This window comes from Pinus tabuliformis, chromosome 3_1 (genome assembly GCF_031772625.1).
Source record: "Pinus tabuliformis cultivar Carrire ecotype Pingquan chromosome 3_1, CPIR1, whole genome shotgun sequence".
Classification (NCBI taxonomy): Eukaryota; Viridiplantae; Streptophyta; class Pinopsida; order Pinales; family Pinaceae; genus Pinus; species Pinus tabuliformis.
Genome location: NC_142301.1, coordinates 391,918,932 through 391,943,259, shown reverse-complemented (window position 1 = coordinate 391,943,259; position 24,328 = coordinate 391,918,932). Strand labels below are relative to the sequence as shown.

The following is a 24,328-nucleotide window of genomic DNA, read 5'->3' as shown; positions in this document are numbered from 1 at the left end:
CACCTGGGATAAATAGATAAGAAAATCTGAGTGGAGGATTTGATGATATCCTTGAAAACAATACGGCCTCATTTCTGTCCAGCAGTGATGGTTTATGCTTCATCCAACAAATCAAGGACAGCTTGAGGAATAACAGTGAGCAAATGAGAGAGATATGACCGCATATGGAGATTACCTTTCAGAGCGATAATATCAGCAAATTACATGCACTGTACAACAGAGATTTAATATTTATTTTTCATCTCCCAATGCTTGGATATACTCAAAAAATTGATGCAAAGGTACAACAGCTGATATGACCAGCAAACCACAATATGAACCAAGCCTTATCTCTGTGGGTAACACAGCCAGTAAAGTATCCCAAATTCGATCTCCACAATCATGAAAACTCTGAATTACACACCAGCAAGCAGAGATACCCCCACGGCCCTTGTTGTCACAAGGAAATCAGCCCTTCCACACTGAACTCGGCCTCCACAAGTCAATAAGTCCCACAGAAGATAAAACAATGATGTCAATTTTCAGCCTCTCACTCTACTGAATGATCTCTTGACACCAACAATCCAATCGATCTCGGCTGACAATGAATCTTTGGCACTGTAATCTCATAAATAAACAAGGGACACCATCTTTATTTCCTTGGAAACTCACTCTCTGGTTGCTAGATAAACAAGGCCTTGAAAGAATTAACTTGGCCCTCTGGTCTTGGAAGGGAATTCGATCTGGAAATGGACAGAGAGATTCGTCCCCCAATCTGGTGTACTCGGCATTGACAACATTCACTTTGGATTTCCACCTTTTCAGCCTTGATACTCACCCTTCTCGGAAAGGAAAATAATCTCAACCTTGAAGGACTCTAAAGCCTTGCAAACACCCAAATTGTAATGCTGGATATTCTCTGCAATAAACAAAATGGAATGATCTAAAATGATCTTCCCCACGATCTAACTAGGGTGGCACTCGAAGTCCACCGAAATTAGCTTGAGTTTCGCTTGAAACTCTTGAGGCTCGCTTGAGCTCTTTTCAATTGTCAATGAGATAGATAGAATAGAATGATTTGCAATTGATTTCCTCCTTTTATAATTTTTCATGGAGCCTTCCTCTAGCTTCTAGATCCTCATTTTTCCTATTATTTTATTGGTGGGGCCATTTTCCACTAGGAGACTTTTTACCGCCATTTTAAATAAAATAATAGTTTGCCGCCATTCTTTTTTTTTTGGCGAGATGAAGCGAATGGCGACCTCCCGCCCCTGGACGCGGCCCTGATCTCCCTTGCCCGAGCTTGGCAGCTCTGCTGCTGGGCTGCAGCACCTGCTGCGGGCCTCCTCCGCCTGTGACCTCCTGTCTCTTCCTTTCGGGCCCCCTGCCCAGTTTTCGCTTGGCTGCGCTGCACCCGCGGGCAACTCAACGCTGCTCCCCTCTTCACAGGGCCTCCTGCCCTCCCTCCCTTTTCTCGCCTATCAATGAGCGCCCCTGGCTCGATGGACCCTCCTTCTCTAGAGCAGGCTGAACTGGAGAAAGCCTTTGCAACTCTCGTTCCAGAGAATAACTCAGAAAGGATTCGGCCTTCCGCCTCAAAATTTGTCAAGAAGCTCGACGAAATCCCGGAAGTCCCTCTTCCCCCAGCACTTCCAAGGAGATCCGCTGTGGCCTTGGCTGAACGCGGCCTGGTTGGACAGTTCACGGGGTTATGGCCCTCCCCTCGAACGGTTCAACGCTGGGTTGAAAGAAACTGGAATGCTATGGTTCAGGGAAAAATCGCAATAAGGTTTTGCGGAAGAGGCTTCTTCACCTTCCTCTTCGAATTAGTGGAGGACCGCAACCTCATCTTCAGGAATGGACCATACTTCATGGACACTAGAGGCCTTTATCTCAACCGCTGGACCCCTGACTTTGACCCAGAAATGGACGTTCCCAACGCAGTCCCTGTCTGGGTTCGCCTCCCGCATCTTCCGCTTCACTGCTGGGCTGATGAATCCGTCCGAGCAATCGGAAACGCAATAGGGAAATACGTGGATAGATCGGAGCCAAAGGAGAATATGCATGCATGCGCAAGGATCTGTGTTGAAGTAGATTTGGGCAAAGGGTTACCAGAGGCAATCAAGCTCAGAGTGGATCAATGGACGCACATTCAGCAGGTGGATTATGAGCAGCTCCCCTTCAAGTGTAAGGTATGTCATGAGTACGGTCATTTTGCTAATAGGTGCTCTAAATCTAGATCAGAAGATAATAACAATAATGAATCCCCTGAGGAAGCATGGGAAATAGTCAGGAAAAAAAAGAAGTCAAACCCTCCCCCCGAATCAGCTGTGCCCCCCTCTGAAACCCCTACCCTCTCCACCTATCCTTCAAACTCGGGCCACCCCATCCCCTCATCCTCCAATCCCTTTGAATCCTTAGCTTCAGAGGAACCCTCATCTCCCCCTCCATCCCCCAAGGGCCCCAGAATCTCTCCCTCTTCCCCCCTCCAGGCTTCCCCTCCTCAAACAATGGAAAGGATCCTAACAAGAAATAAAACAAAGCAAAACATTGCAGCCACGGATCCACCGAGGAAAGTAGGAAGAAAATCGAACAAGGAAATAAGAGATGAGAATGCAGCCAAAGAAATGACCACAGGGACTCAGCAACCAATAGACACCTACCTGGACAAGAACAAGGGAAGCGGCGAGAAGATGAAGGAGAAAAGCGGGACTCACAACAAATCAGGTAAATGATGATTTTGGTCTCTTGGAACTGTAGGGGGATGGGCTCCTCCCTGAAAACAAATGCAGTCCGAGACCTTATCAAAGCAGAACAACCAGACTTCCTCCTACTCCAGGAGACCAAAATCAGTGACCAAGAATTCCAAAATAGCATGACAAAAAACAGAAAGTATGAAGGAATAGCCACGAGCACCATAGGAGCCTCAGGAGGCATAGGAGTAATATGGAAAAAAAGCAACTGGAATCTCACAAGCAACAAACAAAACAGATGGTGGATTAGAATTGATATGCAAAGCTCAGATCTGAAGGAGGAATACACAATCTATAACGTGTATGCGCCACCTCACTTCAGAGACAAAGCTACTTGCTGGGAATCTTTGACAGCAGATATCGAGACTACCCAAGAGAGGAAGATCTTTCTAGGAGGAGACATGAACTTAATAAGGAATGCAGAGGAAAAACTAGGAGGGAAGTTTTACATTGACCCATTCAGAGAAAAACTGGAGGATATCATTCAAACTTACAAGTTTTTAGACATTCCTCCCCAAAATGGTCGTTATACATGGTCAAATAAAAGGACAGGCAGGAACAATATCAAAGAGAGACTTGATAGAATTCTCGTTCAGGAGCGAGCAGCTGCCAACTTTCAAAGGATTCGCAGCACAATCATTCAGGGATTCATTTCTGATCACAAACCCGTGGCGTTGTACCTAGACAAAGAGGAAGATTTGGGTCCGCTACCATTCAAATACAATAAAGTCTGGGACGCCAGCGAGGACTTCAAAGCCATGATAAAAGAAATCTGGAGGTCAGAGATAACAGGCTCCCCACACTTCGTTTGGGAATCGAAGATCAAATTACTAAGGATTGCCATAAAAAATTGGGCAAGGAACCACGCGAAGGAGGAAAGGATGGCAAAAAACGAATTGCAAAGAAATTTGGAGCAATGGAATCAGGAAAAAGAGGCAGTCCAAGAAACGGAAGAAGACCAAAAGAAAGAAGGGGAGATGTACAAAGCACTGTACATCCAACACCGTAAAGAAGAGGAAGAGCTAAGGCAAAAGTCAAGATGCCTCTGGCTCAATTCTGGGGATAAAAACACCTCGTTCTTTCACAACTGTCTCAAAGTTAGGAGAGCTGGGAATAACATAGACAAGATAATGTTTGAAGGGAAAGAGATAACGGAGAAAGAGGAAATTAAGGAGGCTGCTTCAAACCACTTTCAATCTCTGCTCACAGCTGACCCTCATTATCGGGAAAACACAGATTTCACCAACATCATTGAGAGGAGGGTTACAGAAGCCCAAAACAGCGAATTGGACAAAGAAATATCCATAGAGGAGGTTGAGTGGTCAATCAATAGCATGCCTCTTGACAAGGCTCCCGAGCCGGATGGCTTTACGGTGAGCTTCTACAAAACTCACTGGGATATCATCAAGAAAGACTTCCTTAGAATGGTGAGAAATTTCCACTCAAAAAGCAAAATGGGCAGCAGTGTCAAATCCTCGCTCCTTGCTCTAATCCCAAAAGAGCCCAACCCTCAATCCTTTGACAGGTTCAGACCTATTTCATTATGCAATGTCTCATATAAAATCATCTCAAAGATTCTGGCCAATAGGCTGAAAAAAATCCTTCCCTCAGTCATCTCGGATAACCAAGGAGGATTTCTCCCCAAGAGACACATAACTGATAATGTAATTCTGGTTCAAGAGGCGATACACAGCAGTATAGCTAGAAATGAGAAAGGCATGATAATCAAGCTGGATATGGCGAACGCCTTTGACAGGGTAAACCACACATTCTTGAGGACTGTGCTTGCAAAATTCGGGATTTCAGAGCATTTCATTAACAGGGTTATGGAATGTGTCTCCCAAAATTGGACAGCCCCTTTAATCAATGGTAGGCCATGCAGAGCCTTCAAGAGCACTAGAGGCTTGAGGCAAGGCTGCCCTCTCTCCCCCTTCCTCTATATTATCATGGCAGAAACATTAAGCTTGCACTTGGAAAATAAGCGAAGGTTAAAGGAAATAACAGGAGTGGACATCATCCGAGGAGCTAAAGGGATCAATCATTCCCTATTTGCAGATGACACTCTGCTAATAGGCGGTGCTTCAAGCCTTATGGCCAGGAGATTCAAGGCCATCCTTGATCTCTTCCTTCAAGCCTCGGGGGGCAAATTAAACAACAACAAATGCAAGATATATACCTGGAACGTTCCTAGATACATAACTCAAAGGATCTCTATAATTATGGAAATCCCAGCTCAATCAAGCTGGTCACACTTTATGTATTTAGGACTGCCTTTGGCCAAAGAGACAATCAAAAGCGAAGTTTGGGTCAAACTAATTGAGAAGCTGAGAGGGAAACTTCAGGGTTGGGGGATGCATTGGCTCAATCTGGCGGGTAGAACAATCCTTATCAAATCAATCCTTTCAGCCCTCCCTATCTACCAATTTGCCATAACCCTCGCCCCATCAAGCATTCACAAGCATATGGAGCTGATCCTTCGAAGCTTCCTCTGGAAGGGAGGAAAGCAAGAAACGAAAAAATTCAGTCTAGTAAAATGGGAAAAGGTCATCCTTCCCATAGAAAAAGGTGGACTAGGAATTAGAATTCCCAGCTTGGCAAACTTGGCAATGGGATTTAAACTAATCTGGAGAATCTTAATTGAGAAGGGATCCTGGTGGGCAGAGGTTCTCAAAAAGAAATATCTGAGTGGGAGCAATAGCAACATTCTCTCTGATGTAATCACCGAAAGGCAATGCACCCCTGTTTGGAAATTGATCAAAAAAACCTTGCCTCTCCTCAAGTCTCACATCTCCAAAGTCCCTGGTAATGGGAAACATATCAGCATATGGAGGGATAGAATAATGGGTCTGGAAGCCAAGGAAAAGTCCATCAATCTGAGGCCGCTACAGCAGTGGATGTATGAAGCAAACCTTAAAACCCTCTTTGACATCTCACTTTGGGAACAAAACAGCTGGAAAGGATGGAAAATTATGCACCTCCCTGAAGAATTAGATGACCTTTGGAACGACCTTAAGCTTTCACTGGCAGGAGCAGCCCCTTCAAGCAGAGCGAAAGAGGATAGTTACATATGGGATCCAACTGGAGGTAATTATACAGTCAAGGAAGGTTACAAGGCGCTACAAAATCAAGCAGCACCCAACAATTGGCAATCTTACAAGGCAGCTTGGAAAATCGAAAGCCTTCCGAAGATCAAACTTTTTAATTGGACCTTGCTCCATGGCAAAATCCTAACAGCAGAAAATCTGAGAAAAAAGGGTATTCAGGGGCCTTCAATCTGTTTTATGTGCAGGAAGGCGGAAGAAAACATCAACCATCTCTTCATAGAGTGCCCAATAGCTTCGTCCTGCTGGAAACTCATAATCAGCCCCCTTGAGACAGGGGATCTACCCAATCAGGTCTCTCTCATTCAGAAAGGCTGGGGGAAACTCTTCCCTTATGCAAACAAGAACATGACCCTCGCCAAGAGATTATGGACCAGCATCCCTTCTAATCTCTGCTGGCAAATATGGTTAGCTAGGAATGAAAGTATATTCAAAGACAAAAAACCCAGTGTTTCAAGTATCCTGGTAAAAACAATTGCGCTCATAACAGAAACTATAGAAGCTAATGGGATCCAACATGCTGACCCGGACTACACAGATGAGAAGGCGAAGGAATGGGTCCGAAGATTCAACTACAAGATAAAAACAAAAAGCAAGCCAATAAAAGGAACAGGGCAGAAGGAATGGAAACTCAGAGGGACAAAAGAGGAAGTCAATAGATGGATTCAAAAACAAAAGAGGTTCACGCTCCACTTTGACGGGGCTTCAAAAAACAATCCAGGCAGAGCTGGAGCAGGGGGAGTTATCAGGGACCCTCAAGGGAGAACGATAGTTACCTATGAATGGAGTTTGGGCACTATGTCGAACAATAAAGCCGAAGCATACAGCCTCCTATTGGGGACCTCCATTGCCTTGAAGTTGGGCATTCACGACCTCCTAGTGTTAGGGGACTCTGCAATTCTCATAGCAGCCATGAATACTGGGAAAAACTTCAATCAATTTGCCTTGAACAGAATAAAAGAAAGGATAATGGATCAAACCAGGGGCATGAACAAAGTTAACTACAAGCACGTCCTCAGAAACTTCAATTCGGCAGCAGATGAGCTGGCCAATAAGGCCACAAGAAGACCCACGGGTAAGGTTAAGGAGAACAATGAAATCTATGACAAAGATATCCCTTAGTCAACCTCCAATCCCTATGCAACAGACCAGAAGTCACCTCAGGTATACTCTACAAGACTGTTGGCCTGCGCAAACGAGATCCTCTGTAATCCAAATCCCTCTCGACTGCCGAAGCTGGGGAAATAGGACAAGGTATCGGCCTCAGGAATTGAGAAACGCAGGAATAAACAGGGTCTCATCATTGCACACCTCAGGAAATATCAGAGGGCATGATCACGCCCATGCTGCCTTCAGATCTCAAGGACGGGGAAATATCACCTCAGAGGAACTCACGACAGCCAAGACCAGATTCTTCACCCCTTGGCACGAGCGTGAGCAAGCCTGCTTCGCCTTTATAAATCTCAGCAAGCCTCTCAGTGCCTCCCCAACCCATTGTAATCTCAGACAGAGGAGAAGAACTCTTTGGTGTCGGGGACAGCGACCAGATGGCCTCCTTCAAGGCTGCAAGACTAGTTCTGGAGCTAAAAGAACCTCCGAGCCCCTCTCAGCTGGCAGCAATCATCGGACACTCTCTGCTCACATTGCTCGCTCAAACACCAAGCAACGATTGAAGAAGAACTATCCGTGTTGGAACTCAGTCGACATCCTTCTGATCAGGGTAAACAAATCTCCTCACTTCTATGTTTTTATCAGTGCTAATACTCGGGTTTGTGTTCTCAGCAGCGCCCTCAATCATCATCAGAGCTCTCCGTTCCATTTTGCTCCAACTAAGCAGCTAGGCAATACAAAGTTTACGCCTCCCATATCTCCTGCATTTCCTCGGGACAAGGAAGAAATTGCTCCAAACATCATGGCGGAACAGAACAACCAACCTGTCAATCAGCAGCAGCCCAGGAACCCTATGGACAACATTTTTAATAACAGGGAGTGTCATATGTGCAAAGCACATGTAGTCATGATCAACGCCCTGAAGAAGCAAGTGAAAGAGCTGACCGAGGATTACCACGCTGACAGAAACTTCAAGCGCAAAAAGCTGGAGAAGAGGAAGAAGGAGATCGAAGATCTAAAGGACCGCTGCATTCATATGGAAGCTGTAATAGATCATCTCCGCACCATCACTGAAAGTCAGCAAGCAGAAGCCTCAACTAAAGTAAGCAGGAGGGAACCCCTCCCGGATGACTCGGTCACACAGCACTCTCCATAATACTTATGCACTGCAAATTTAGCTGGCTAGGAGGATCGTTTGTCAGACAATATAGCCGTTGGTTTTTAGCTTTAAGTGTAATCAAGAGAAGCTTTGAGGACTATGGGTCTGCGCACCCAATTTTGAATCTCAGCTCTCGGAACCTCCCCTCTTTTGTAATAGATTTCTGAACTGCAGTTTTATAATACACAAGTAGACGACTTTGTTAAAAAAAAAAAAAATAGTTTGCCGCCATTCCAATAAAATAATAATTTGCCTCCATTCTCCAATAAAATATTATTTTCCCACCATTCTCCATTAAAATAATGATTCATCTCCCTTCTCCAGTAAAATATTGTTTTGCTGCCATTTTCCATTAAAATAATAATTTCCGACCTTCTCCTACAAAATAATAGTTTCCCCTTTTTATTTAATATTACCAAAAATTGGCAAACCTCCTTAGTGATATTTTGCATTCACAAAATTGGGAACATTATAGTCCTCCCCACCAAAAATTGCTTGTCCTCGAGCAATATCCATATTCTGCTACTCCACAAGTTGGCTTAGCTAATGCCAAGGTCCCAAATGTGCCACTGAACCACTCTTCCTTGTGGCACCACCATCACATGAACAAATCCTATCGCACCAGGGTTCCAAATCATCTTGATCCATGTGAGGCCCCCTTCACTCCACTCGCCATCCAACAAGATAGAGTTACCAAAAGCCCTCTCCATATCATAAATAAGTAGAGCTCCTTGGTAAGGTAAAATCCTAATCAACTCCTCAAGAAGTTTCCCTACTTAGTAATCAGTCTCATCCACTTCCACAGGAGACTCTTGAAGATACAGTCAAACCCCTATGGAGATGGATCCTCGCCCGCATGCGCTCCCCCTGATCTCTCCCTACTAAACATCATGCCATACTGATGAAGTCCCCCATGTCATCAGCGAATAATTAAAACCCATTGGAAGATCTGCCTGAACTCCTCCTGCAAAAAACAACTCGTCCCTAAGGGTAGTTGAACTACCTAACCCTGTAATGTTGGGGTCCCATGCTAATCTCAAGAGGATACCACCATGCTAACACTACGCTACTCTGACTATAATTGATCGCACATCATGCTCGTACCATATCCTCCTCTCTTGGAGTCTGATGACAAACTACCTATAAAGGCCAAGCTCAACCTGCCCAGGGATCTTCATGATGTCAACACCTACCCACCTGATCCTGAGCAACAACAGGAAAAATTTGCTCTACCATACAATGGAGGTTTCAGCGGTCCCCCATGTATCAAACCCAAAGTGAACTAGATCACCCTCTGCCATGATCCTGCTCATCACGAAATGGAGTGACCTATCAGCCAATTGAATCCCTAGATCCCATAGCCAGATCTGTTGTGGAACAGTCCTGATAACTAATGGAATCCACTTGTGCCATGTCTTTGGTCCCTGCATGCGATCAATATATAGACTCCATAGATCATGAATCAATTTGGTGCATTCAAAACTACCCTACACCTGCCATATCACACAGTGAGATCTGTTATCATATTCCTGAAGGCACACCTCAATATTGTCGGGAGTCTAGACTCTAAACATCTGCCTGTAAGAAAGGTATACTACCCGTTGTACATACTCCTATGACACCTCGAAATGTCTCTCCCAAAATGTGCCATGTATCTCCCTAGGTGCGAGCTCAAGGGTGGAGTACGTGCTACCTCCATAGCAAGTCAGGCCAATCCCAAACCTACATTTGCAAAATGTGCCCTAACCATATGCCACTGCTGGTAAATCTCCCTTGATGCACTAAGTCCATCCAATTGTTTCGGGTGAGCTCCTCGCACCTTGTTGCTCGTGTTGAGAGTGTCAAGGGACTCTCTGAGCAATACGAGGGGGGAATAGGCTTGCGAGTCTCATGGGATATGACCGAGAGAAGCTCACCAGTGCCCTCATCAATCCTGGCTAAGCCAAACCCAATGCTACGCCTATTGTCCCAATCAAGAGATCTCTCCGAGGCAATGCTCCAACAACCTATTATGCATCTGCCATCATCATACTTTGTTGTACACAAACAAATACCCCAACACTCCTCTACATAACACTAAACTCCATGGCACAACTTCGTGCACTGCCAGACACCAATGCCGACTGTTGTACCACCTAGTATCATCTGCTATCCCACGTACAAATGCATCCACCACTCTACTAGTGAACCCATCATGATGTGAGCTACACCTACTCATCTGCCCTGGTAGACATAAACGGCCTAACTCCGCACATGCTAATGGGAACAACGCTACAATGTCGATCCTCAGTGTCTCCTATGCCCAATACATCAATGAGAGAGCATCATCTCCATACAATGTTGTCTGGTAGCTTGTGGGTGCCACTTTCTCCTACAAGCTCCTGCCAGAGTATACTAATCAACCTACGACCCCATGTATGGCCAACCTACATGATAACTCACGAAATCTACCTACTCCCCTATCAACAAATCTTGTCACTAGTGTTGTTCAAGACTCTGATGGAGATCTGAAAGTGTGTGCACCCAATCACCGGATCCATCACATAGCTACCACCATCACCTACTGGCCCCATGATGTGATGGGGAATCCCACTTGGATCCTAATGAATAATTAAAGAAAATAAAAACTTAATTCAAGACACAAAAACATGGCGGAAAAGAAATTTAGCTTGAATGTCTTTTTTCACAAAGAATGACGATATAATATATATACATCAAGCTATGTCTTGAAATAGTTAGTCTATCTTGAACATGCAATCTCTTGGTTGAGTGAATATCTCAACCACACACTAATCTGGGATGCTAACTAGTTGGAGAGAATCCCTCAACCAACTAGACCTCAACAAATTCCCAAGTATTAGGAACAAACTCATTCTAGAATTGATGAGCACATCAAAGACAAGTAGGAATTATATTTCCCAAGTTTCATAATTTTATTATTTTGGACTTATTGATTGTGAGTATGAAGCTACCATTTCCCCCCTCAATCATAAGTCCAGAGTAGGAACCTAGTACCATCTTCAAGTCTTCATACTAAAACTACCGAGTTGAGCCTCAATGAAAATCTGCCTGAAAACCCGCCAAAACAGGATTCCGAAAACTCCAATATGAAGAGAGCGAACCAAGAGAAGTGAATCAACTGCAAGTCTAACACATCCCTGAAAATGCTTGACAACTCAATCTAATGCCAAGCTACAATGAAAAAGGATCTATCTATCCTTTGTTGGGTCCAATGACCATCCAAGTGAACAAAAATGCCCACAAATGTACTCTCAATCAGCATCCCAATCACTTGTCCACTGAAAAATTTTGATTTCCCCTTGGAAAATTATGTTGTTGTCGAAACTTTCATTCTGACAACCATCATCATCAATTCAATTTCAATTTCATCATTAATTCCCCCCTTTGTCAACTGAAAGGAGAGACCATAACCATCTGCATTTGTTTTGAACTCCCCCCCTTAAGATGTAGGAGAGTTTCACTGTTGTACTCCCCCTTTCAGGTGCATGAGAGTACCATCTTCTTTTCACTGTTGGTTCTAATATTTGTCTTCATGTGAGATTGAATTCTTCGATAAAACAAATATAATCGTTTGGTTGTTGACATCCACTCCCAAGGATCAATCCATGCATAATTAATCTTCAATCTGGCTGGTTTGTTTCGCTTGAAACATCTCTCTATCAAGTGATTCTTCTTGCCACAATGGTAACAAGGATGGAGATCAAAACAATGGTCTTCCTTATGACCTGTTCTTTGACAATGTTGGCATTTTGGCTTTTCTTCAACTTTCTCATTGATTCTTGATCAAGAAATCCTCCACTAATGAACTTGATTGGTTTTGAATAATCAGGAATATGCAAATTGTTGTCATCTTTGTCATATCCTAAACCACGTCGATTTTTGTTGCATTGGATTTTCTCCCATAGTTGAATGATTGGCCTAGAAAAAGAAGGTTGAACATGTTCATGTACAACTTCTACACTTGAAGTTGAATCGTTGAGTGGCTTGGAATCATCTTCATCATTTGTATTGTTGAATGGCTCAAAAACATGACTCTTCTGCTACAACTCATCAAGTTGTAGTTGTGATTCAAGTTGGAGAAATTCAACGGTCTAATGTGCATAATGTAGATGCCTTTTTATATCAGCAAGAGTGGCTTTGTTGATTTTCACCGTGTCCTCAACAGTGGATAGTATTAGATTGTTTAGGAACTCCAGCAATTGAATACTATGTTCCATTTGAACTCGCTTGCTTGAACTCATGCTCGCTTGATTTTCACACTCGCTTAATCTTAGATTTGAATTTTGGTTCTTTCAATTTGACACTTACTTGACAAGTTTAGGGTGTCGGCTACTACTGAAAATGCACCCAAGTTAATGATTTTACAACAAGTAGATGACAAGTTCAAATGACTTCTTCAACCCCCTATCAATTTTACTTAATGACTAGCTTGGGTGTCGGGTTCAACCGATCATGCACCCATTACAACAATGATAAAGGTGTTTGGCAACACTAGTCATTCACCTTTGATTTTAAACTTGGACACCATAACCTCAACTTTGACTTTGGCTCTCCATAAATATTTTATAATAAATTCTACAAACATGACCCAGGACTTCTAACTTTAACCAAACTCTATATATCAAGACTTTAAACTTTCATACCTTTACAATGACTCTTTACTTTGAATCAACATATCCTTGAAAATACCCTTTACCAACTTTATAAGAGTACTTTCCACTTTACAAAGAAAAAAAAACCTTTGACCCTTCCTTTGTATTAAAGAAAATTTAAAAAAGAACTTGTTTTTTAAATGTTCTTCTCCATTAATTTTCTCTCACACTCATAAAACCTTGCTTTTAAAAATTACTCCACTTACTCCACCTTAACTTTTCACTTTTTAATGGCTATTGCATTAAAAAACTTTATGCATACCATATATCTTGGCAGGACAATGTAACGACCCATCTATAAATATAAAGAACGCAAGAATAATAGCAGGTATACGGTACTTCATTTCATCCAGAGCCATACATTATTGAAGATTATTCTGGGGTACAAAATTTGTAAGCTCCTTAGAGAGCCATTTGACTTAGGATCCCTTAGTCATCTAACCTCTATGTCTTGCCAAGGAAGCTTCTCTTGTGGGGATAACATCTGCCCACAAAATGGCAGGAGAATTCGCTACTAAGTTGACAATGGTGGTGGATCGCATTTGTTTTTGGGGATCTAGTGCAGACTAGCACTAAGATGCTAGATTTTGTGGTAATAGATTCCTTGGTTTGGCTTCCCCTATTGCATTCCTCACTTGATGTTCTTAACGGGTCAAGCGACATAAACGTCAGCAGGGTTTCACAGGATACCATCTAGGAAATGCAGGGACGTGCCCAAGGGTTTCCTTACGAAGCTTTCCATCAGGAAAAAGAAATTCACCTGTTCCATAATCTCCCATGAAAAAATGATCAGTAGAATTATATACTCGTAGAGCTAAAAAATGGGACATGTCACTGAAGAAGAGTACCTTTTCATGGTGGCTTAAAACATACCTCCTAAATAATGTAGAGATTGGTAAACCATAATATACATAAATCTGAAATCCATCCAATGGATGTCTTCCTGCACAATGCAGATTTTGTTAAAAGTCCTTTTGCAGGTCAAACACCAAGGAAAATTCTGGAGATTAAAAAAATCAACTTCGATAAGATGCATAAATCTGCAACTATATGTTTGTTCACATTGCCACCTGTTCCTCAACTGCAAGAAAATTTGATTGATATGATACAACTCTTGAATACCTTCCTCTTCAACAATTACTTGTAAGGTGAGAATTTATTTGTATTTTGGTCTACCTAGGTAGATTTCCACTTGATTTGTAGGAAATTTTTCTACATAAAGCACGGCAATCTCAAAACATAAAAGTAATCATGGCTTTTTCCAAGCACAATAGTTGATGGGATCCAATATCTTGGCAATGATGCCTTCACGATGAAAAATATGGATCAAGTGTTGTGATTAACACAAATATACTCTCTTGATAATTAAATGTCAACAATATTAAGGCAATTAAATACTTTGCTATGCCTTAATATACAAGAGATACAAGATTATCAACAATTTGTTCAAACAGATAAGGTGGAAGAATATGCAACACACCTCAGCTGCTTTCCGGGATGATGAATCTGAGAGGTTCGATGCTAGACTTGTAGCCAACTTTGTAGGTATAAACCATTTCTCTTTCATACCCTGTGAATTGACATATCCAACCCTAGTAAGCATTTTCTATTATCCATTAATAACCATCACAAACTCTTCGATCTGACATGATCCCCTTTTTCCCCATATCCACAAACACAGTTGTACATGAAACTTTGATTCAATACTGAATATATTTGATTACCTGCTGAAATCGCACTAAGCCAAGTACAGCAAGTTCCTCCACAGCCTTCAGTTGCGTCTTTGTGAGTGTATTGACATTGTAAGCCTGTATGGATGGTGTGCAAATGTCACAAGAGTATATTATAACTAGGAAATTTCAAGCCATACAAGAACACACAACAAGTCTTGGTAAATTCCCACAAAATGTAGGTATAAAATGTTCTAGCATGCTTCTTAATAAATCTGAAACTACTATAAGCAACTGATCTCATTCCAAGATGCAAAATAGAGGACAATTCAGACTTAACTGACTAAGTTATGCACATGGAAACATGAACAAATGATGGCGAAGAATGAATATGCACAAAAAGCAAATCAGAATGTAACAGTGTTTGAATTACTGTGTAAATGATCTATACAATGCTCCATGATTGAGAACATGAGAAAGAAAAGATGACTATCCTATGCTCTATACTCTGTATCATTATATCATACATAGTCCACGTCAGAGTTATCAGAATTTGAAGGTTGCAGTTCAGACCTGCTTGGGCCTGTTGACCACTCCGTGTCAGCTACCCTATAGCAGTACACATTTCGCAAAGGAATTCCATCATGCTCAAGCACTCAAGCAACCAAAGATCCTCATTATCTTTCAGCAGTTTGTGAAGTAATGTAAACCCAAATTATGCAGCCCTGTGGGCTTTTATTGTAAAAATGGTTCTAGTATGATTATGAAAGCCATGTAACACACCTAGGTAAGCTTGGGAATTTTTGCTAACGAGTTTCATCCTAGGGAATTTTTTAACCTCGTTAATTATTTTGTACACGAAATAATTAATAGAGTTTTTCTCACACATATACCCCCAAAGCTAGGTTGGGATTTGAGACTGATGTCTTAAACCCTAGTGTATCAAGTCTATGTATTTTACTATTTTCATCATACTAGATCATGTCTTGAATCTCGCAGAATTTGGTAGAGTATAAGTGTCTATTTTTATTTATTAAATTTCCAGCTGGTTAGAAAATTTAATAATTTGGATGTAAATCGTAAAACGAAAGGTTTGTAAAAGTTGAAGGGGGTAGAGTACTCATAGTTAGAACCTCTACACCTCAACTTTGTGTTTAGACACCTTTTGAGGGTTAAAATTATATTTTTCCCTCAAATTATTTTATTTTCTTTTTCTGGCAAAAAAATGACTAAATAATTAGCCGGACATTGGTTCGAAAATAAAAATGAAAGAAAAATAAAATTTTTCGAAGTGAAAGATATTAAAAAAGGGAATGTGCACTTTCCAAGACGGGAATCTCCAAAAATCAAGCAAGAAAAAATTCAAAAAAAAAATGGCGCGGAAAAAAGGAATTAATTCCGAGACAAATCAATTTTTTAAGAAAATTTGAGTTTATGGTCCAAGTTGGTTAAGAGAATGGGAGGAGTTTTTCGAGGAGAAAAAGACAGAGAAAAAAAATAAAATAAAATAAAATAAAAAATTTATATATATATATATATATATATATATATATATATATATATTGCCTTCGTCAAGGAATTTGAATTTTTTCTCAAGCAATCAACGTGGAGATTATTTTGACATCGATCAAGCATTTAATCAGCCAAGATCAAGTCAAATTTGTGCACCTTCATCGATCTAGTTGTTTTTCACTTAGAAGAGTCTCTAGAGCTCTAATTTTTTCTATATAAGGAAGCATATGCTCCTCATTGCAATCATCTTTGGATGTTGTAATTGGCCCTAGAAGCTTTGTAATTTTTTGGATTAATAAAGTAAAAAAACTTTGGGGGCACAACCATGTGTGTATGTCTGCGGCTTATCATAGTAAATGTGCTCTGAAATGTGCTTATAATTTCTACTATAGTTTTCAATATTTGTTAAGTTCTTTAGCCATTCGGATTTGCAGCTGCCTATTTGAATCTATATTTGGATTAGAAACACTATTCACTAGTTAGATCTAGTGAATTCTTGTTTGAATCACTAGAGCTTCTTCTCACTGTGTGGCTCACCCCTTCTGAATCTAACAAAATCCTTCAAAGTTCTATAGAAATATTTTTCTTGAGCAGGTATCCAAGACTTGGGGTCATTCTTGTTTGAATTGACTAAGTACTAGATTTGGGCATTTAGTGAAGTTCTTCCTTGAACCACCTGTGGGTAGTGTATATAGGAAAAAAATTTCTCCTTGATGGTCCTCAGTTGGCAGCCAGTAGCACCTTGTAGCCACCAAATAGCTCAATGTGCCATTATCTCTACCACCTGAGCCAACCATGTGGTCCCTCGCCCACTTGTCATGATTGTATGTTTGAAGCTGGGCCTCCTGCCACCAAAGGTAGGGCTTTTCATTAGTATAGTTGAGTAATTTTCCTTACTTATCATGGGCACTTTTGGGCATGGATTGGTGGGGGGATTTAGCAGAAAGAGTGGGTTGGGTTTGTATTCTTGTCTTCACTGCTCGATTTCATGGTTACCCTTGTATCTTAGTCCCGTGGAATCTCCTTTACTAGCCATTAGCTTTAAAGTTGGCACTGAAAGGGAAATCCCAATTTTGGTTGCATGGTCCTGCCTCCTGTTACCAACTGTCACTCCCCTTCCACTCGTTTTAGCCCCATTCATCTCTTTTCCCATCCGGGTCCACATAGGGTTAGCCTCCTCCTCCCCTTGTCCACAACATGGGTCAGGCCTAAAATGATACCCGGAGGTTGATGCAGCTAAAAAGAAAAGAAAAAGAATAATTTGGCCACTACCAACAGGAAATGTACCACAAAATACAAAAGCATGGTCAGGACATATAAATTTAGCACGTGGACAAAAGCCAAACATGAGCTCTACCCCTTATCCATGGCCATCACCTTGGTTCCTGTGGGCCCTAAATGAGCACCCTCCATCATTAACAAACCCATGATTGTCCAACCCTTGGTGGGCGATGAGTTGCCCCACCTTAAGGGGGTATCCACTACTATATATTGCACAACATGCTCTCATCCCCTAGAGCCTTGAGCAATTATGAAGAAAAATCAATCAAAGGCAAAAGGCATATAAAGAAGGGTGGAAAAACAAAGGTCGGGGTAACTCATGTACCACGATTTGGTCCCTCCTACAGTCATATACCTAGGTGTGGGCTTCCCTTGTTATAGCTACCCTTGTATCATGACATGTGGTATGGATGATTCCCCTGATCCCCACTCCGTTCCATTACTTTATCATTTGCCACCTACCATTAGAGAGATGTACCATGGACATGTCACTCCCTTTAGAGGTTGAAACCACCTAATAGGGTCCTTGGTTAACCCCCTATTAAGCTTGGAGACAATTTTACATGCCAAAGCCCACTACGGAAGGGCATGCCACCATGAAGTGCCCCATTGGTTCCATGACTTGTAAGTTATTTTGCTTGATTTTTCTGATGACTTGTTATATTGGAGGGCAAAGGGGATGCATTGCATCTTATGCAAGATTACAGGTGGGTCTCCATTTGGGGCTTGGTCTCCCTATACGATGTCCCAACCATCAAGAGGGCCACATTGTCACTTGTAGGGTGAGCGCTGAGAGCCATGGGCCTCCACCATAGCAGAGAATACTCCATGGATCCCCAGCACCACACGTTGATTACTTGTGTTCCACCTTTTGGATGAGGATGATCCTCCTAGTTCACCAAGCCCAATCGGCTCCACAGTTGTACCATACATTTGGTAGATGTTCCAAGGTTCGTAGAATTGCCTCCCACTGTAGAGGGAGGGCTTATGTCATCATTCTAGCCCTTGCAGATGGTTCACATGCATTTTCGATCCATTTGGAAACCCATGAGGATGTCTTTGTGCCCCCACACCCACTTGGGAGCACTACAGGTTTTTGCTTGGAAAACAAGGGGCCAACCCCTTGTCCAATATGTTTGGAGTCCATTTCTACATCATGGCACCCTTGGACTTCATTAGGCCTCCTCAAAGGCCCAACGACTCACTTTGTTGATCATTTCACCCTCTTGAGAGGTTTATTCATGTATTATGGAGCTATTTGGTGGGCTTGTCCCCAAAAGTTATTGTTATTATGCACATTATTTTATTTTAGGGGCTAAATTAGGCCAAATTAGCTAAATCGAACTCATTAGACATTGTATAACTAGATGAGAGTTGATTCATTCTCTCATCATCACTTGGATTGGGTCTCTCTCTCTTATGATATTTTCTCTATCCTTCTTGGAGGACGAATTTGGATGTAATGGATGAATTTTGATGTTTGGATATCTCTCTTTTGTCTTGGAGCTTCATTATTGGCATAATATGATGATTGGATATATGCTTTCGCACATGTGAGTACTATTTTCATGCTTATTCTTGTTATTTACTTTATGACATTGACGTTGTTGGGATTTTTGCTATATTAGATCTGAAATTTACTGCTTTTCTTATGCGAAATTGTGGAAATTTAGTCTTTATAGCGTTGCATCATCTTATGTATCATGTGTAAAGGGGTGAATGTTCCTAGAGATTGTTTCTATTGAACATATCTTGATAAGTCATCAATTATTGCACATTCAAGTATAAACTCTCCTAGCAGTTGTGTTAATTTTAGGTATGTTCTATGTTAATAGCAAATTTACTTCAATTTTCCATATTAGCTCAATATCAATTCCAGATTAGCAATCACATTTAGTATGATAGTAAAATGCAGATAGAACATAAACATAAATCGCAGAAGACAAGAGGACACAAGATGTGGCGCTAGCCAAGGACAAACCCCAATGTGGGGAAACCCTTAATCAATTCTTCTTATATGTTCTTCAATAGTTCAGCAAAAAGGGTGAGATAGTACATATACATCAGAAGTCAACATTTTGACTTATCTAAATAACAGCAAAGATCATCTTAAGAAGATGAAACATGAGGTAGCTTAACTGAACTCAGTTGAAGGCATGTTGCTTCAACTGATCCTCCAAGGTGACTCCATCACCACGCAGCACCTATCATTGTGTTGCACCATGTTGACCATCATACCATGTCCAGCATCACTGAGTTGCACCATGCATCATACCATGCTACGCCCCTTTACATCATCATGTTGCATACCTTTCATCATCCTGCTTTGTGTAGTGCTACACTATGCTGCACCATCATTGTGTCTCAAAGTGTTGCATCTTTCATACTGCTGCATTATGCATACCGCTGTCATATACTTAGAACATTCATCCTAAGATACCAAGGTTGCTTGTTATGGTGCTATGGCCTGTGGCCTAACACATAGCAATGCCAACGTCTTCGAACAACGAAACTGATTACAGTGACTGATTGTTGCAACAGCGCTAACAGATTCATCAAGCGACCCTTCTAATCTGCGGCCTAGGCAAAGGAGACTTCGCTTAAACCATGTTGTTGTTCTGGGCACAAATCTGCCCCAAACCTATCCATGTTGTCTCTTGTTCTGAGGTGATTAGGCATGTTGTCTATTACAGTTCAGCGGTCATCTACAGCGCACTCCAAAACCCTTGATTGCAGTCCAAACAGCCTTGATTAGGCTGGGCCTCAACAACCCTACACACATCTCCTTGATCGTTGAGACAACCCTGTTCTTGGGCCTATTTGCACCCTCAGACAGCCCTCAAACTAATCCGCACTCCCACAGCAACTCAGCCTCTAATCTAGGCTCTCCACGTTGTCCTGAAGTGACCTAATAGTCCTACACATAGCTCCTTCAAAGCTGGGCTATAACCCTTCCTTAGATCTGCGACTAGGGCTCCAAGACTGTGGATTCAAGGCCTCCTTATGACAATGAATCTTGCTGCGTATAGAAGCTCCTCTAAACGTGGATAGATCTCTCTTCAATGATCTTGCTTTTGCTGCGGCTAGGAGCCTCTTTTGACTGCGGTTAGGGCATCCCCTTTTGCTGCGTCTAACGGTTGCCTCAAACCCTTCCAAAACAGCATATAGGATTAGGGCATGATAAGACCTGATGCTAGGGCACGATAGGACTGCATTACGGTCAGTTGTTAGGTCTCCTTCACCGTGCTAGATCTCCCTGCTTGGACTGCGGCTAGGCTTCATTATAACAGTGGCTAGGGCATCCTTCTTTTGTTGCCTATAGGGTCTCCTTCTAGACCTGCGTTTAGGGCTTCATCCTCTTAGATTTCTCTTGCCACTAAAACCCAAAACAAGTGGAGAGGAATCAAGAGTGTAGTGTGTGTCCAAATGACTATCAAGCCACCTCATTTTATACTAAAACGTTGAGCACACGTGGGGGTTATTTGGTTGCTGGCCGACCTTGACGAATTGTCCCATAACACAAATAAATTCATATCTCCATGAATAATTATCAAAATCGGATGATCTTTAGATCAATCCTACACCTCTCGACAAGAGGAATCCAAGAAAAATATTTGCCATAAATAAGATGACCCACATGGAGTTTGGCCCTAGTTGCCAATTTTAACAAGTTGCTCTCATGCCCTTATTGTCATGTGCAGTTGTCTAGGAGGCTCCTTGATGGGTGAAGTTCTTCTAAACACAAATTTCATCTTGACTCCATATTCCCCAAAGGATTAGGCACTGATCCTTCATTGGTGATCACTCAAAAAGCATATCTTTCTCACCTGTCTCTCTTTCTTTCTAGGCCTAGCCTCCATAGGTGACCTAGGGCATCAATTTTCTCACGATTAACCTGTCCAAAAAGTTTGAACTCTTGCCCTCTATTGCATTGGTGTGTCTCCTAGGTTCCCTCCAAATTTCATGACATTCTGACAGTGGGATCTTAAGATCAATGTTGTTAAAAGTGCGAGCGAGATTAAATCGGCGCCGGGAATAAAGCGGAAAAAAATCGACAAAAGCGGAAAAAAGCGTTTGGCACAAAAATATTCATTTTTTTTCATTTTTTTTCAATTTTTTTAATATCTAAACCATCTACAACATAAAATAAATACATTGACACATAAATATGATAAAAAAACTAATATATAAGATGTTTAATATCATTTCTAGCGCTAAAATCACACATAACATTGAATCATGTCCTGAATAGTAAGTCCTGAGTCCCAACTCAGCCTCAAAATATCAACAAAAAATATGATAATGTATCTCATCATGTCATAATGTCATATACAATAAAATGAAAGTCTAATCCTATTGATTTCCTCTGCCCCTCTTGCGAGAAAATGGCACAGCTTTCTCTTTCCCTCTAGATGTAGAAGCTGGTGCCTGTGCTGGTGGAAATGGCAGTGGAGTCTGACGTGCTCTAGAAGCTGAAGAACTAGTAGTAGCAGCTACAGGAGGCTGAGGTAGACGGAGACCACGTCCTCTACTGGTGGTAGTGGTAGCCCTAGCCCGGGTAGGCGGTGTCACCTCCTCCTCCTGCTCCTCCTCCTCCACCTGCTCCTCCTCCTGCTCCTGCTCCTCCTCCTCCTCCTCCTCCTCCCCCTCCTCCTCCCCCTCATCCTGCACTAACCAATCATCAGTGGGATCCATGAGAGGCCTCTCGGTCTCAACCCTCCATTCAGCAGTGGTGTCAATCCCATCCAATGAGATGGCATCCATATCAGGTGTCCTCTCTAGTTGCCTCACCCACAATCGAAGATTGTAGTAGACATAGACCATGTCATTAAGTCTATGGGACTCCAACCTGTACAAAGTTCATGAAATAATAATTAATAATTAATATTATAAAAAAAATATTGTTTAATGAATTCAAAAATTTATTTGGAAATTTGCAATATTTTAAATGTTTAAGTGTTAACCTATTGCGCTTCTTGTTGTGTATTTTTTCAAATACACTCCAATTGCGCTCACATCCTGAGGAGCTGCATGTTTGGCTGAGGATGCGTACGGCAAGCTTTTGCAAAAGCGGTACTCTGCCACCATACATCTTCCACCATGCGTCTACAACAAAATTACAAATAAAATTTTAAATAAACATAAGAAAAAAATGGAATTTGAAGAGACAATGAAATTTGAAACAAATTTACAAAGTACAAACTAAAAAATACCTGGCATTTTAATCGTCCTATCAGTGACAGCCATCTCAAAGCCAAATGTGCCACCTGACATCTTATATGTCTCAATTTGTTTAGAGATCTCTATACGTTGTTCTGGAGATCTCACCATCTTCTGGACACAGGTTAATAATCCGTCCACGACCTCAGCATCAAAATCAAACCCACATGCATAAGAAAATGCAGGGTTCAGGAAAAGCCCAGCAGCATGAATGGGACGATGGAGTGTGTTGTTCCATCGCTCATCAATCACTTCCCATAGAAGGAGTTGTTTCTGAAACCCATCATCTCCCTTATCATCATAGTAGGACCGAATGGCTTCTTTGGCCCTGTCCATGGCTTCATACAAATAGCCCATTGCGGGCTTCTCACCATCAACCAACCGAAGAACCTTTACCAAAGGTTCAGTAACGGCGCACACCTCCTGCACTCCCGCCCAGAAGTCTTCCTGGTATGAAACTAGTCTGCATACCGCCTCTCCTTCTGGTTTGCGGCTCATTGACGAAGCACGCCACTCCTCTGAAAGAAACATTCTCTTCAAATCCCACATAGAATTCAAAAGGGATTGAAGAGATATGAAACTCGTCGCAAACCGTGTAATGGTGGGGCGCACCAACTCTTTGTTGTTGGTGAATCTTCTCATCAAGCTAAGCACAGATGTATGATTATATATAAATTTTGTGATGCTTTTTGATGAGTCAACAATATCTTTGACAAAGGGAATTTTCCCTATGTCCTCTAACATCAAATCAATACAATGGGCAGCACAAGGTGTCCAAAATAAAGTAGGATGCCTGTCCATAAGCATTCTACCAGCAGCAACATAATTTGCAGCATTGTCCGTTATGACTTGGGCAACATTTTCTGCACCCACCTCCAAAATAAACACATCCAGCAAATCACATAAAGTTCTTGCATCTTTGATTTGATGAGTTGCATCAATAGATTTGATAAACATAGTCCCCTTGGGACAACTAACCAAGAAGTTTATAAGAGTTCTCCCCTTTTGATCAGTCCAACCATCTGACATAACAGTGCATCCTGTTTGTGCCCATGATGCCCTAAAATCCTCCAATCTTTGGGTGCAGTCACGCTTTTCCTCTTGAAGAATCCGGCCTCTGAAATCATGATAAGAAGGGATTTTGTACCCCGGGCCAACACTGGCAATAGCATCAACAGCAGGTTGGAAAAATGGATTATTCCTTACAATGCTGAAAGGAATATCACTCCAGAGGAGAAATTTTGCCATCAACCTATCAGCTTGTTCTTTTTCAGTTCTTTTTAGCATTGAACCGATAGTTGGTTGTGAACCAGGTGTGGTTCGAGGAACAAAAAATGATGATGCAGCTACCGGATTGACTGACGCTGCAGTAGAACCAGTGCCACTTGGTCCACTTCCTTCAGCTGACCTTCTTAGTTGCCTTTTGAGTTCTTCTTTGGCCTCTCTAGTGTGCTCTAATTCTCCCAATGCTCTCATGGCTCTTTGGATAAGTTCAGGATTTGTATTTATACAGGGCCCCACATCATGTCCAGGGATTTGTGCAAGGTGGTACTTCAACCTGTACACCCCCCCGCGTATCTCCTTTCCACACAACTTGCAATTCAAGTTTTGTCTATCATTTGGAGCTTTAGGTTCACCATATTCCCAGAAAGGATCCAATTTCCTTGGCATGTTTGTTTTTGAATTTTGAATTTGCAAACCTATGGAAAAATAAGGATTAGGAAATAGGAATTTAGGATTACATAATACAAATTACAATTTAGCATTTACAAAATTACAAGTTAATTATTTCCAAAATCCCAATTTCCAAACCCAAGTTACCCAACCAAATGCCAAAAAACAATGAAAATTCAAAAAACATAAACAATGT

At 41.8% G+C, this 24,328-nt stretch overlaps 1 protein-coding gene across 3 annotated transcripts in view; it reads right to left on the bottom strand.

Moving 5' to 3' along the window:
• Positions 1-24,328, bottom strand: part of LOC149187366 (transcription factor-like protein) — a 340,582-nt gene that overhangs the window by 168,781 nt on the left and 147,473 nt on the right. For all 3 annotated transcript variants that reach the window (XM_089411340.1, XM_089411338.1, XM_089411337.1), the window contains 2 exons: positions 14,500-14,583; positions 14,256-14,345 (listed from right to left, as the gene is read on the bottom strand). In XM_089411340.1, the coding sequence (XP_089267466.1) occupies positions 14,256-14,345; positions 14,500-14,583 (174 nt within the window). The remainder of the gene's footprint in view (positions 1-14,255; positions 14,346-14,499; positions 14,584-24,328) is intronic.